The sequence below is a fragment of the Leopardus geoffroyi genome, chromosome C1, assembly GCF_018350155.1.
Source record: "Leopardus geoffroyi isolate Oge1 chromosome C1, O.geoffroyi_Oge1_pat1.0, whole genome shotgun sequence".
Lineage (NCBI taxonomy): Eukaryota > Metazoa > Chordata > Mammalia > Carnivora > Felidae > Leopardus > Leopardus geoffroyi.
This window is the reverse complement of record NC_059328.1, coordinates 78,060,891-78,077,490: the sequence shown is the minus strand read 5'-3', so window position 1 is coordinate 78,077,490 and position 16,600 is coordinate 78,060,891. Positions and strand designations below refer to the sequence as shown.

At 37.5% G+C, this 16,600-nt stretch overlaps 1 protein-coding gene and 1 pseudogene across 1 annotated transcript in view; both read right to left on the bottom strand.

Annotated features, from left to right (window-relative positions):
- Positions 1–9,536: 9,536 nt before the first annotated feature.
- On the bottom strand, positions 9,537–11,523 carry LOC123596820 (annotated as a pseudogene).
- A 756-nt stretch (positions 11,524–12,279) lies between these two features.
- The window catches only part of EPHX4 (epoxide hydrolase 4), a 42,801-nt gene continuing 38,480 nt past the window's right edge, over positions 12,280–16,600 (bottom strand). The window contains exon 7 of the mRNA XM_045478270.1: positions 12,280–13,799. Within this exon, the coding sequence (XP_045334226.1) occupies positions 13,568–13,799 (232 nt within the window). The 3' untranslated portion in view covers positions 12,280–13,567. The remainder of the gene's footprint in view (positions 13,800–16,600) is intronic.

The window sequence follows — 16,600 nt, the reverse complement described above, 5'->3', positions numbered from 1 at the left end:
GTTTCATCTGATAGTTTTGATAATTCTTGTTTGAACCAACTAGAGATTGCAAAATGATTTTATTTTATTATTTTTTTTTTAATTTTTTTTTAAATTTTTTTTTTTTCAACGTTTATTTATTTTTGGGACAGAGAGAGACAGAGCATGAACGGGGGAGGGGCAGAGAGAGAGGGAGACACAGAATCGGAAACAGGCTCCAGGCTCTGAGCCATCAGCCCAGAGCCCGACGTGGGGCTCGAACTCACGGACCGCGAGATCGTGACCTGGCTGAAGTCGGACGCTTAACCGACTGCGCCACCCAGGCGCCCCTGCAAAATGATTTTATAATTCTATCATAATCTAAATTTATCTGCTGGACATTTGCTGGAAATCTTCCTTAAAGAAGAACTGTCCCTCATCAGTTAGAAGTATTGGCTATCCAGAAAGACATTTCACACTGTAAGGGCAGGATAAATGCTTAATTATCTTATTTAAATTATCACTTTTCAAAGTAAGGAGTTGGTACCCTTGTTAATTCCAATATGTTCAGTTCATTTTTGTTATCTTCATGAACTCATTGATTTTTATAAATTTTATAAATTTTTATAAATTTTTATGAATTCATTTATTATTGTTTTTGATGCTCAAATTGCTTTATCTGGCCCATGGGAGTTCCTTTATATTGGCTCCGATGTCCTTTTGACACATTCTTTAATCTGTGGTAGTATCCTTGCTTTCTGGCACAACCAGATGCCAGATACCTTGTTTACTTCCCACTCCAGCTATTCCTCCAAAGAACTCCAGTTCCTCCAAAGTGTGGAATGGTAGGTAGAGCCCACAATCTGGGTGCTAAGTGTGCTCACCAATATTGAAGGGCCATGTTGTTTCTAAACAATATAGTTTTATAAGAAAAAAGTTGCTGGGGCACCTGGGTGACTTAGTCAGTTAAACATCTGACTCTTGATTTCATGGCTTAGGTCATGATCTCACGGTCATGAGATCAAGCCCTGCATCAGGCTTGAGCCTGACGGTGCTTGGGATTCTCTCTCTCCCTCTACCCCTCTCCATCTCAAGCATATTCTCTCTCTCTCTCTCTCTCTCTCTCTCTCTCTCAAAAAAAGTTAAATTTAAAGAAATTGCTGAATTTATACTATATCTGATTCAAATTTAACATTATGAGATTTTCAGATACTTTCTTTTTAAACTCCATTCTTTTTTTTTTCTTGCACTGAAAAACTCTTGGTTCCTAACAACCTTAACAGAATTACTTATCCAAAAGTTCCTATAGAAGTTATTAGAGTTTCATAATAATACGAATATTGCTACTAACAATTAGACTGCATTCAATTTAAGGTATTTTGCATTATAATGATGGGAATATCAAGTTGGGTGGTTACTATAGAACTACTATTTGTGTCCTCCCCAAATTCATACATGGAAATCTGATCCCCAATGTGATGGAATTTGGAGTTGGAGCCTTTAAGAAGTGATCAGGTCATAAGGGTAGAGCCCTCATGTATGAGATTAGTTCTGTTATAAAAGAGACCCCAGAGAACTCCCTTGCCCCTTTCACCATGGGAGGACACAGTGAGAAGACAGCTGTTTACACATCAGGAAGCAAGGTCTTATAAGACACCAAATGTGTCAGTCCATTGATCTTGGACTTTGCAGCTTCTAGAACTGTAAGAAATAAATGTTGGTTGTTTAAGCCACCCATAGTATTTTTGTTACAGCACCCTGAACTGACTAAGGCAGTGACGATTATAAAATATCACTTACTCATCTCCTTTCTTCAGTAAGAAATGCATGGAAATTATCTCAAACCAATATTTAGGGGCACCTGGGTGGCTCAGTGGGTTAAGCATCTTACTCTTGATCTCAGCTCAGGTCATGATCTCACGGTTCATTGGTTTGAGCCCCATGTTGGGCTCCTCGCCAACAGTGCAGAGCCTGCTTGGGATTCTGTCTCTCCCTCTCTCTGCCCCTCACCTTCAATCTCTCTCTCTCTCTCTCTCAAAATAAACTTAAAAAAAAAAACCAATATTTATCTTTTTTCTTTCTCTTTCCTTAAGCTTGCCTCTTCTGCTCACCTTCCCCTCACCCATCTCTTCTTCCTTCTCAAAATATCAGGAAGCTACCTAATGAAGTTTAAGCTTTAGGGGCCCCACTTGTACAAGCCCCTTCCAAGGCCCCAGTGGGGTCCCTAGAAATGTGTCTACTTTTTATACTTTTGGGGGTATGTTTTTGTAAATTTAGCGAAGAAATTTTACCACGATTGATCAAGACTTTCTTCTTAGCCAAATGTCCCCCTCCTGTATGGTGGCACTGAGTGGCTACATTTTTGGGAAATGGCCTCAGTGAAACTAAGTTAAGGGTACAGTAGTTTGGGCTAGCAAGGGATGTTTATTGATTTGCAACCATTTCCACATCTAGATAAATTGTTGCTCCCTGTTCTGGTCCAGGAATGGCTTCCAGGAATACTTTGCTGAATCATCCTGCATAGTGACATGAAGGAATAGGGCCCAAGGCCACATCACATCACATCAAATGTGAATATGTCTTACAGCAAAGGGTGCTAGCGGTATATCGATAGTAAGGAGGTATACAACATTAAGTAGAAGCTCCAGTTCTTGTCAGTCCCTAGTCAGAATAAGAGGAGTATTCTCAATAATGCAGACTACGCAATTATAAACACAAATTTCCCCTTTGATGAGACTCAGACAAAATAGAATTTATCAGAATTCTTGTGTTTATATCTTATGTTTGTGATATTAGTGAGCTTTCCAGAAATTGTAGTCTGTTGTAATTTCTTTACTCATTCTAAATAATCACTTTCATATCTAGAAAAAAACAATTTTAAATAGCAGCGATACCATTGATAATTTTTTCAATGTTATTTCCAATACTATGTCTTCCTGATGTTTCTTTTTATTTTGTCTTATAAAATATTCGGGCTATTCTGAGAAAGAACAAAGAGGCATTTATCCAGAAGATACTTTTTGGAGAGAATAAAAATGACAATTTAGTGTACTTATTTATTGCCAGTGAAGCTCTTAATGCGATATTTTGTCTGCAAAACTGAAGGACAGGTGACAAGCTATACTTCCTCTGGCCTTACTTTAGCACTAAACAAAATAAAGGCATTAACTAGAACAAAGTGAACAATGTTTATGAATAGATCTCTCTTTTTTATCTTATTTTTAAAGTTTTTATTTAAATTCCAGTTAACATACAGTGTAATATTAGTTTTAGATGTAGAATTTAGTGATTGGACACTTATATACAGCACACAGTACTCATAACAGTGCCCTCATAATTCCTATCGCCTATTTAACCCATCCCCCTGCCCACCTCCCTCCATAACCCTCAGTTTGTTGTCTATAGTTAAAAGTCTGTTTCCTAATTTCTCTTTTCCCCGCTACGTTCATCTGTTTTGTTTCTTAAATTCCACATATGAGTGAAATCATATAGTATCTGTCTTTCGCTAACTGACTTAACTAGTTTAGCATAATACTAACTCCATCTGCATCGTTGCAAATGGCAAGATTTCATTCTTTTTTATGGCTGAGTAATATGTCATTGTATGTATATATATATACCACCTCTTTTTTATCCATCATCAGTCAATGGACACTTTGGCTCTTTCTATAATTTAGCTATTATTGATAATGCTGCTATAAACATCTGGGTCATGTATCCCTTCGAATAAGTATTTTTGTATCCTTTGGGTAAATACCTGGTAGTGCAATTGCTGGATCATAGGGTAGTTCTATTTTTAACCTTTTGAGGAACGTCCCTACTGTTATCCAGAGTGGCTGCACCGGTTTGCATTCCCACTAATGGTACAAGAGGCTTCCCCTTTCTCTGCATCCTCGCCAACACCTGTTATTTCCTGTGTTGTTGATTTTAGCCATTCTAACTGGTGTGAGGTGGTATCTCATTGTGGTTTTGATTTGTATTTCCATGATGATGAGTGATGTTGAACATCTTTTCATGTATCTGTTAGCCATCTGTATGTTTTCCTTAGAAAAACATCTATTCATGTCTTTTGTTCATTTTCTAACAGGATTATTTGTTTTTTGGGTGTTCAGTTTTATAAGTTCTTTATGTATTTTGGAGACTAACCCTTTATCAGATACATCATTTGCAAATATCTTCTCCCATTCCATCAATTGCCTTTTAGTTTTATTGATTGTTTCCTTCATGGTGCAGATGCTTTTTATTTTGATGACATCTCTGTAGTTCATTTTTGCTTTTGTTTCCTCAGGAGACATATCTTATAGCAACATAAAAAGTTGCTATAGCCAGTATAACCAAAGAGGTTACTACCTGTGTTCTCCTCTAGGATTGTGATGGTTTCCTGTCTCATATTTATGTTTTTAATCCATTCTGAATTTATTTTTCTCTATGGTGTAAGAAAGTGGTCCAGTTTCATTCTTTTGCATGTTGCTGACCAGTTTTACCAACACCATTTGTTGAAGAGACTGTCTTTTTTTTTTCCATTGAATATTCTTTTCCTGCTTTGTCGAGATTAGCTGACCATATAGTTTGGGTTCATTTCTGGGTTTTCCATTCTGTTCTCTTGATCTATATGTCTTTTTTGTGCTAGTACCATACTGTCTTGATGGCTACAGCTTTGTAATACAGCTTGAAGTCTGGAATTGTGATGCCTCTAGCTTTGCTTTTCATTTTCAAGATTTCTTTTGCTGTTCAGGGTCTTTTGTGGACCCATATGAATTTTAGGATTGTTTATTCTATCTCTGTGAAAAATGCTGGTGTAATTTTGATAGGGATTGCATTAAATGTGTAGATTGCTTTGGGTAGTATAGACATTTTAACAAGATTTGTTCTTCCAATCTATGAGCATGGAATGTTTTTCCATTTCTTTGTGTCATCTTCAATTTCTTTCGTAAGCGTTTTATAGTTTTCAGAGTGCAGAACTTTTACCTTTTTGGTTCAGTTTATTTCTAGGTATCTTATGGGTTTTGGTGCAATTGTAAATGGGATGGATGCCTTGATTTCTCTTTCTGATACCTCATTATTGATGTATAGAAATCCAAAAGATTTGGGGCACCTGGGTGGCTCAGTTGGTTAAGCACCCAACTCTTGATCTCGGCTCAGGATTTGTGAGTTCGGGCCCTACATCAGGCCCTGTGCTGATAGCATAGAGCCTGCTTGGAATTCTCTCTCCTCTCTCTGCCCCTACCCAACTCATGTTCACTTGCTCTCTCTTTCCTTCTCTCTCTCTCTCAAAATAAATAAATAAACATTTAAAAAAATAAGTGCAACAGATTTCTCTGTGTTGATTTTGCATTCTGTGACTTTACTGAATTTGTGGATCAGTTCTAGAAATTTTTTGGTGGAATCTTTTGGGTTTTCTATATAGAGTATCATGTCATCTGCAAACAGTGAAAGTTTGACTTCTTCCTTGCTGGTTTGGATGCCTTTTACTTCTTTTTGTTATCTGATTGCTGAGGCTAGGGTTTATGTTGAGGTATGTTCCCTTTATCCCTACTATGTAAAAGGTTTTTCTTATGAATGAATGTTGTACTTTGTCAGATGCTTTTTCTGCATCTATTGAGAGGATCATATGGTTCTTATCCTTTCTTTTTACTAATGTGGTGTATCAAATTAATTGATTTGAGAATATTAAACCACCTTGCAGACCAGGAATAAATCCCACTTGATCATGGTGAGTGATTCTTTGAATGTGCTGTTGGATTCAATTTGCCAGTATTTGTTGAGAATTTTTGCATCCATGTTCATCAGGGATATTGGTCTGTAGTTCTCTTTTTAGTTTGAGTCTTTGTCTTGTTTTGGAATCTGGGTAATGCTGGGCTCATAGAACAAGTTTGGAAGTTTTCTTTCTATTTCTATTTTTTTTGGAACAAACTGAGAACGATAGGTATTAACTCTAAATGTTTGGGGGAATTCCTCTGTGAAGCCATTTAGCCCTGGACTTTTGTTTTTAGGAGATTTTTCATTACTGATTCAATTTCTTTGCATCCACCTGGGTGGCTCCATCGGTTAAGCATCCAACTCTTGATTATGGCTCAGGTCATGATCTCATGATTCATGGGTTCAAGCCCTGTGTTGGGCTCTGTGCTGACAGTGCAGAGCCTGCTTGGGTTCTCTCTCTCTCTTTTTCTGTCTCTCTGTCTCTCTCTCCTTCTCTACCCCTTTCCTGCTCACATTCTCTCTCTATCTTTCTCAAAATGATTAAACACATAAATAAATAAATAAATAAATAAATAAATAAATAAATAAATAAAACCTTAGTCTCTTGGGGCTCCTGGGTGGCTCAGTGAGTTAAGCGTCTGACTTCAACTCAGGTCATGATCTCATGGTTTGTGGGTTTGAGCCTCATGTTGGACTCTATGCTGACAGCTCAGAGCCTGGAGCCTGCTTCAGATTCTGTGTCTTCCTCTCTCTCTGTCCCTCCCCCACTCATTCTCTCTCTCTCTGTCAAAAAGTGAATAAACATTAAAAAAATTTAAAAAAATAAAATGAGTCTCTCATGGGCAGCATATAGATGGGTCTTGTTTTTTTGTCCATTCTAATATCCTGTGTCTTTTGAGTGGAGCATTTAGTCCATTTACATTCAGAGTAATAATTGGTAGATATGTATTTAGTGCCATTTTATTGCTTGTTTTGTCATTGTTTCTGGAGATTTTCTCTGTTCCTTTCTAGTTTTTGTCACTTTTGGTCTTTCTATCCCACTCAAAGCATCCCCTTAGATATGTCTTGCAGGGATGGTTTAGTGGTCACAAACTCTTTTAATTTTTGTTTGTGTGGGTAACTCTTTTTTTTTTTAATGTTTATTTATTTTCAAGAGAGGGAGACAGAGAGCAAGCAGGGGAGGGGCAGAAAGAGAGGGAGATACAGGATCCAAAGGAGGCTCCAGGCTCCGAGCTGTCAGCACAGAGCTTGACGTGGGGCTTGAACTCACAAACCGTGAGATCATGACCTGAGCTGAAGTCAGATGCTTAACTGACTGAGCCATCCAGGCACCCTGGGAAACTCTTTATCTCTCCTTCTATTCTGAATGATAGACTTGCTGGATAGAATATTCTTGGCTGATGATTATTTTTCCATTCAGCATTTTGAATATATCATGCCACTCCCTTCTGGCTTGCCAAGTTTCTGTAGAGAGATCTGCAACTAGCTTTACTGGTCTTCCTTTGTAAGTTAGGGACTTCTTTTATCTTGCTGCTATTAGGATTTTTTTCTTTATCCCTATATTTTGAAATTTTAACTGCAGTATGTCTTGTTGCCCCGCTTTTGCTGATTTTGATGGGAGTTCTCTGTGCCTCCTGGAAATTAGATATCTGTTTCCTTCCCCAGATTAGGGAAATTTTCACCTATTATTTCCTCAAGTAAACCTTCTGCCCCCTTTTCTCTCTCTTCTTCTGAGACTCCTATAATACAAATGTTATTATGTTTGATGGAGTCACTGAGTTCCTTAACTCTACTCTCATGACCCATAATTCTTCTTTCTCTCTTTTGTTCAGGTTCATTAGTTTCCATTATTCTATCTTCTATATCACTTATTCATTCCTCTGCTTCTTTCATCCTTATGGTCATTACATCCAATCTGTTTCAAATCTCCCTTATTATATTTTTCATTTCTGATTTTTTTAACTCTTTTATCTCTGTGGTAAGAGTGTCCCTTATGTCTTCCATGCTTTCCCAAGCCCAGCAAGTATCCTTATGATTGTTGCTTTAATTCTCTCTCAGGCATACTACTTATATCTGTTTCGATTAGATCCCTGGCTATGACTTGTTCTTTCTTTTGAGATAAATTTCTCCATCTTGGCATTTTGTCAATGTCTGTATATTTTTCTGTGAGTTAGAAAAGCCTATTATACTTCCTGCTCCAGAAAGTAATGGCTTTATGAAGAAGAGGTCATATAGTGTCCAGGTCCTGGAACTTCAGGGAGTGTTTCTGGTGTGTGCTGTGTGCACTCTGCTGCTGTGTTTTGGCAGCTTTATTCCTCAAGTCAGTCATCTGCAAATGGCAGCATTTGGACCTTAGCGAGAGTGTAGTGTATTTTAACTAGGTGTACTCTGGTCTGCTTGTTAAATAAGACCTTGTGGGGGGGTGGGGCGTGGGGGGTGTGGGTTGTGCTGGTCTTGTAGGAAAGAGGCCCACTGTGCTGGTCCTTGGCACGCCTGACCAAGAAAAGTAGCACCAGCAGAGTGCAGGGTGGTGGGACTTGGTATAAGTAGGTTAGGCAGCCACTGTCAGTGCTGTGCTGCTTACTGAAGTTGGTTTTATGCTGAGGGGTGGGGGAGGGAAATGGCACCAGTAGCTCCTTTGTCCCCAGAGAGGGGTCTCTGTGCTTGCTGCTCTTAGGGAAGCACCCCCCCAGAAGATCGAATAATTTTCCCTCACCCACCTCAGGCATTTTTCAGATCACTTTTTTCACACAATCTGTCTCTAGGTTGCTTGACTTCCTGGAGCAGTGCAGTGCCCTTTGGGCTCTATCCCAGCCAAGTCTGCTGACTTTTAAAACTCCAAACTTTAGGGAATTGCTGTGCAGAGGGTCTGCACTGGTCTTCTGTGGGACGGTTTTGCCACTCTGGGATGGATACAGGTTTGACGGAGAAGGGCAGTCACAACAGAGCACAGGGGCAAGGGATTTGGAGCAAAACAGACTAAACAGCCAGTGTCTGGGTTAGGCATCTTCAGCAGGTGTTTCTGTGCCTATGCTGAGGGGAGGGGGAGGGAAATGGTGCCTGCCAGCTCTTTTGTCTTCAGAGAGGCAACTCTGCAAATGCCACCTCTCACAGATGTGTTCCAAGAAAAGCAAATAGTCTCTCTCCATGTGCTTAGGTGATCCTCACATCAGGGCCATCTGCCCCAGGATTACTCACATGTCTTCTCTTCAGTAGGGCAGTGCCTTCAGGGCTCTATCCTAACCAACACCACCTGATCTCTAAAACTCCAGTCTTTGAGCCCCAAAGATTACAAAAACTCATGAAGATCAACTCCTCTTATTTTCCCAGCCAATGACTTTGTGGAAGTGCTCTCCTTGTGTGATCCCCTGTGTGCTCCACTCTCATTTGCCTTTCTCTGCGACCACAGCTCCCTCCCCTCTGCAGCACTCCTGATCCATTTCTCCCCTAAACCACGTCTCAGTCTCTGCACTTCCTACCTTCCTCAGTGTAGCGTCTTATCTCCCTCTAGTTGTGCAGTTTGTCCTGTCAGTTCTCAGGTTGATTTCTTGGCTACTCAGAATGATTTGATAGTTATGTAGGTGTGTTCAGGGGATGAGACAAGCCTAGGGTCCTCCTACTATGTTACCATCTTAGCTCCCCTTGTGAATAGACCATCTTTAGTCACGTTAAAGCAAACATATATTAAGCAGCATAGGTACTATAAGATCTAATTGAAATATATATTTCTCAAGCATATTATACATAGCACAGTTAAGTGCTGAAAGTAAAAAACTATTGTGTTTTTCCTCAAAGGATAATTTTATTTCAATCATAGTTTCTCTCTGGAAGGTAACTTCACAATTTTCAGGGCTGACTTTAACATTTGAATACAGCAATTAAACTGCTACTTGATGTGATAATGAATATATATAGGCTGCGGAGAGGTCCAAGTATGAATTAAGTAACTTGTTATATTCTGGATGCTTCAGGCAAATTTCTTAAAGTTCTTGTATAATATGTATTTTGAATTCTGTCCAGCTATTTTATGAAAGAGTCTGGAAACATCAAGATCTGGCACTCTAAAGGCTGCCCAAAGTATAGCAGCTAACTAACTCCTGCTGTGTTATGAAACCAACCTCATCAAGATCAAAAAGCTTAAATGACATTTGTAGAATCTTTTCAGTGTTGATAGGATTGCACAGGGCAGTCAGTCCTATCACATATTCTCTGAATTCTATGCTACCATCATTATTCCTGTCAAAGGGGGCAAAAAGTTGTTCTAAGGGCTCTGAAATTAGGATTTTTAAATAATTTGCAAACTCTTCAAGTCCTATCTTCTCTCCCTTAGAGGCAACTGTAATTGCAGCATATTCATCCAGATGCTGATGAATATTACCCCAATCTCACTTCAATTTCTGGCTAATTTCTGTGAATTCCACCAAACTATCTTCCATGGGTAGTTAAAGGTTACCTGTGAAAATCGTTAGTCTACAATCTTCATAACTATGGTCTGTCACAGACACTCAGAGAATTTGCCATGTTGATCCTCACTATATCAGCAAAAGGGATGTGTCTTTTTTTTTTTTCTTGATTATTTTGTATATAAATAGGCATAAACACCATTTCTCCTCTGGTGAAGAGTTGACTCAAGGTCAATATATAGACCTAAACCTGTCTATAGACCTGTAAACCCCTCCTAGATCTAGGTCACTGTGTCCAGTGTGTTTAGGTACCTAGGTAGCACTGGCTGCACAGGAACACCCAGAGAGAAGTCCCCTAGTTTAAAAGTGACCAGACAGGTACAATTGGTGCACACTCCTTCCAAGAAAATCGGGATCTGTGGCCACTTCCTTTCAGATGTGAATAGCTTCAGGATTTCATTCCATGTATTCTTCCTGGAACTGGGGTCCTATCAGGTTACAAGCAGAGGCTGTGTTGGCATTAGGAGTTTTCCAGCCACTGGGGTCTGTGTGTTTTGACTTGCCTAGACCATCTAGGGTAACCCTGCCACCACACAGGCAATTGGATCAAAGAAAGTGGAGTGCGGCACTGTAACAAAGATGAGAGCCTCATCTCTGGTTGCATTTTCCCCTTTCACTTTAACCAGGAACCCCACTAAACAGAATGTTGACTGAAACAAGAATTTGAGGACTGGTTGCACCTGCTTCTTCCCCCAACTCGTAGTGGTGTTGGCTGGTTGAGCAGAACCGCCCTTGGTGGAAAGTGTGGCCACTGGCCAGAGGCCAATGAAGAGGAAGGCGATGCAGGACTCACATCCCAGCACCAGCACAGTCCCAGTGAGGATAAGAGAGGCCCAGCGCCACCAACTGAGGTGCCTCTGCCGCCTGAAGGGGTTGGCCACTGCAGGTGGGTACGACATGCTCATCCCATGACTCATGGTGGACTCCCACACCTGCACCTCGAATTCCAAGCTTGGCTGAGCCCTGAGGCCAACTTCTCAGTGGTCTCAGGCTGTGGGTAGATTGGATCTGGGGGCAACCCTCAGAGCGCACTCCTTCCCCACATTCAAGTGCTCTTTCTGTTCACGCATAATTAGAACTCTCAGATATAATGTGGGTTAATAGGAAATGAGGATGAATTACCTCTAAAATCAGAAAAGTTAAAAATGATAAATAGTGTAATAGAATCAAATCAAGAGTATAATCATTTTTGTTTTTTTTAAATGTTTTCCTTTTGACATATATGTTTAATAAATTATTTTCACATAATTTTTGACATTTATATTCAGGACACATTATGTACCTACTAGGGATATGTTCATTTAAATAGATGAATATTAATTACAACTTTTTCATTTAAATGCCATTACCACTAAAGTTTACTTACTGTGAGATGCTTTGGGAGCTGGTAAGTCAAATTCATTTACTCTCCCTACAAATTGATTTCTACAGAGACAGTAATATCACTTCATGCTAAGAGGTTTAACTGATGGCACCCTTGAGCCTTTATATCTGTCACAAGCACTCTTCCACATGAATAGAAAATTAGAATATATCCATTATCATAGGCTGGAATTAGCCATGGCACATTTGATTCATATTCTTAACACGAGTCCACATGAACCAGTCAGCATTCCAAACTGACATTAAGTAACAACAACAAACCCTAAAATCACCTTTGTCAGTAACAAGTTTTCAGTAAAATAAGTCAGGACTATTTTACTGGGTCAATATACACTGCCAATGAAGTCCTATTCCTCCCTTTGTTGCTGCCCTTCAGAAAGGATCAAGAGGAAAGCATAATCAAGTTGGTGTGAACCAGGCTTTCTTCTATACCTTGTAAAATTTGCAACTCTGAAAGTGCTATATAGGATATTCCTATATTTGCTAATTACTAACATAACTTCCTTTTCCCAGGATTAAAAGTCAAATTGTAGGTTTCTGAGAAATGTTTCTCTTTATTGGAGCACAGCAGGTTACCAATAAAACAGAAAGAGCAGTGTAGATACAGAGCCTGTTATCTTACTGGAAAGATTAGAGGCTTTATAACCAGATGAATCTAGGTCAGATTCTGGTTCCAACAGTTATGCTGTGGGCATTGGCCAACCTTATTTTCACATCTATAAATTGGTAATACTCTGTACCTTGCAATGTTATTATGAGGCACAAGCACAATGTATACAGAAAATTGGGTTTTTATTAATATATACAAGTTGCTTAGGATACAATGATGAGAATTCTTAGAGACATTCCACTTTCTTCTGTCACTATCAGAACTACACTTAGGAATACATTTTTTTCACCAACTTAGTCTTGTTTAGGAACACAGTTGTAGTTTCTATGGAACCATAATTTGGCGATGTTACTGGTTGTCTCCCATGCTAAAGGAGAGCAACCCAAGAGAATGAGTAGTATTCCCTTGAGCTTGTATCATTCTCTATTTTGTAACTCTTCCCATTCCTATTTGTAATGTTTATTTCTACTCTTGAATCCTTGTTTAATTTAACTGTGTTGTGTGTATGCTTCTTTAAGGGAAAGTTCCATGTTACCATGCCATCTTTCTTTTATATTTCCCTCACGTGCCTAGCAATGTGTCAGATATGTTATTTATTCACTAAGCAAATATGTGAGTGCCTACAATGGAGCCAGGCCCTTATTGTAGATGCTGGATATATGCCAGTTAATAGAACAGTAAAAAACTCTGCCTTGTGGAGCTTAGATTCTAGTGCACATAGGAAATACTGAATTCAATTCTGGTTGCCTTAATGGGGCAAAAGGACATTTTGATCCTTTGTCTAAATCTCTCACCAATTTAGCTGGAAGATTTAGACAAGTAATTTGTTGGATGTGCTTTTCTACTTTGCAATGTTTAATACATATGTATGTATACATGAGAATCTCTACATCACCTGTTATTAGTCTTTCCAGTATAAGTAGTATTATGGCCTGTTTTAAAAATGCATATTCTTCTAGTCATATTTGCCTTCAAACTAATAAATATACTATAAATCCAAGAGATTTGACAATAGAATTTTTTTAATGGTTGAAAAATAGTAAAAAGAACTTTTGAACAATAAAATGAAAATTTATATACCATTGCAGGTTTACCTTTTTTTTTTTTAATATGGCACAGCTAATCTTTAATTTACATTTGTAAAAGGCACCAGATGTTAACAGGGCAAAGAATGCAAGAAACCAAAACTGAGCCATTTCCCCCAACTTCCTTTTTGTACTATTGCACACATTTTAAGGCAGCTGCTTTTCTGTGCAAAATTCAACAGAAGAAAATTGATATCATGTTACAGGTTCACACATTCTCAGATTTTTTTCAATATGATTTGTCAGGATACTTATGATAAAGCATATTAACACAATTTTTTCCTAATAAGCTTAAAGAGGTTGATGAACAATTATTAAAAATTATTTAGAGATTTCATTACAGATCCCTCATAGAAGATATAGAAAAGTCAATCTTTTCTTCTTGTTTCTTCCTTCAGAAATGTCCATATTAATTTGTTCACTATGTCAGGTTGTTCTTGCTGAAGCCAGTGACTGACATCTGACAGTATAGTTAGCCTGAAATAATTTTTAACATAAATCTTTGTGACTTCAGCCATCTCAGCCTCCATAAATGCATCTTTTTCTCCCCACAGTAGGAGTGTTGGAGTGGTCACCATGTGATGTTTGAGAGGCAGGCAGCTATAAAAACAAAACACGTGGATTTGAGATTCATTGTAAAAATTAAAATAACATTTTTCCATTATATTCCTTTAGGCCATATGTACTCACAGGAAGCAATATTGTCACCAATGGGGTGAAATTTGGTTCTCAGGAGAGTGATAACAATATTACTTCCTTTATATATAGATCATGGTTATACACACAGTATATAAACAAATATTAAAATTTCATAGGGTGGGGAGCAATTGGGAAAAAAAACTCATCTAAAATGGCTCCTTAAGGAGGTGATGATGAAAGAATGAATGGTTGAGAAACACTGCTTTAGGCAATCAATCTATACAATAAAAAATTTAAAAGGCTATTTAAGAAAGGGCTCAATAAAATTTTTAATTGGATGAGGCTAACAAAATTTATAATGAAGGATATAAATTAAGTATGAAATTCACCACTATGAGGAATAAAAGGATACCAGAATTTTTGAGTGGTGTGATAAAAGAGTTTTAAATGATGTCACTTTAAATATATTCAAAATTGTTTTTTAGATAACATAATGCATTTTATATGAAATTGGAACTGAGAAGTCAGAAAATTTATATGGACTGAGTTTTACCATTAAATAGTACTGTATTTATTTTGCAAGAAGATTATATATATATATATATATATATATATATAGAGAGAGAGAGAGAGAGAGAGAGAGAGGCAGGCAGAGGGAGAGAGAGAGAGAGAGAGAGAGAATCCCAAGTGGCATCCATGCCCAGTACAGAGCCCGACATGAGGCTTGACCCCCACAACTCTGTCATCATGATCTGAGCCAAAATCAATAGTCAGATGTTCAACTGACTGAGCCACCCAGGCACCCCAGAAGATTCTTTTTAAAACAACGTTTTATTGTTTATTTTCTTAAGTAAAGTATAAAGAATAAAATCATGCATAATTCCATCATTAAGAAATAACCTTTTGGCTATTTTCCATGCATACAGTTGAAACCATACTATAAATAAAATGCAATAAATATACACAATATATATACAGTATCCATATTCAAATTTCACATTGCATTATAACTTGAGAATTTTCTCATTTCATAATGTTTTATATCAAAAATAATTATAAAAGATACTATTTTATGGTATAATTACCCATAAATAACCCATAAATGACTATTCTCCTATAAATGAATATTTTTAGATTATATCATTAGTTAAAACAAGGGGATGATGTTTTAAGTGATGCTATAATGAGCATTCTGTGCCCAAATCTTTTTTGGCATTTTAGATAATTTCTTTCAGCTAGATCCCTAGAAGTGGAATTCCTGAGCTAAAGACTATAAATATTTTTAAAGCTTTTGACAGCTACTGCTACACTCTTTTTCAGAAAGGTGGGATGGTATTAATTATAATCCTGTTGACTAAGCATGAATATGAACATCTTACTAGACACTCTGCAGCACGGACTTCCATTTTTGCTAGTTATCAAAAATCATGACTGTGGCTACTTGGGGTCAATAGGATGCTGCTTGAATGTGCAGGATATCACATATGTCCACTAAGGACTTAACTTTTGACTCGCATGCAGGTGGCCATTGTTTGGTTATAATGCTCCTAAAAATTAAATTCTTTGTAAATGGGTAAACTGATAGAAAATATATTCATTCTATGCATAATTTTGATACATGGATTGCTATACAAACTTGCAAGTCACTCAAATTCTAGGGCTCATAAAATATTCAAAAGTAAAACATTTTCTTTTTTTTTTAACATCTTAAAGTTTATTTATTTTGAGAGAGAGAGGGAGAGAGCAAGCACACATAAGGGTGGAGGGAGAGGCAGAGAGAGAATCTTTAAGCAGGCTCCACTCCTAGCACAGAGCCCGACTTGGGGCTCAATCCCAAGAAGTGTGAGATCATGACCTGAGCCCAAATCAGGAGTCAGAGGCTTAACCGACTTGAGCCACCCAGGCGCACCCGAAAGTAAAACAGTTTCTAACAGTTATCTGCATATTTAACAATATGTGAGCATGTCATAATTGAATCAGTAAGGTAAGAGGAGTTTTAAAAGACAATTAGTTAGAAAGCAAAGAAAAATATAAATTCTTCATTCATATGTGAAATTTAAGAAACAAAACGAACAAAGAAAAAAGGAGACAAATCAAAACAAACAAACAAACAAACAAACAAACTCTTAACTATAGAGAACAAACTGGTAGTTGCCAGAGGGGAGGTAGGTGGGGGATGGGTGAAATAGGTGAAAGGGATCACTGAGTAATGTATAGAATTGTTGAGTCACCATATTTTACACCTGAAACTAAAATAACACTATATGGTAATTATAGTTGAATTAACAAAATAAACAAATAAATAAAATGAATTTTAAAATTTTAAAACTTTTTAGAAAAGAAAAAAAATAAAGAAAAATATAAATTATTTACCAGATCAAATTGGACTTAAAAGGGAGAAGTTTCCAGAAAACTAAAAGAAGAGCACATTCTCTGGTCCTGAGGTTTCAAACTGCTAAACTTCACAGGAAATATGTTACATATAAAAGAAAGTATGTACAGCATGGTGACTATAGTTAGTAATACTCCATTGCATATTTAAAACTTGCTGGGAGAGTAGATCTTAAAAATTCTCAACACACAAAAACTTTATAACTATGTATACAGATTTTGACTTCTGGTGATTATCTCATAATATATACAAGTATCAAACCATTGTACACTTAAAATTAATGTAATGTTTTAGGTCAATTATACCTCAATATAAATAAAATAAACAAATAAATAAAAAGCAAAACATCATTGTAGAAGAGTATGTTAAG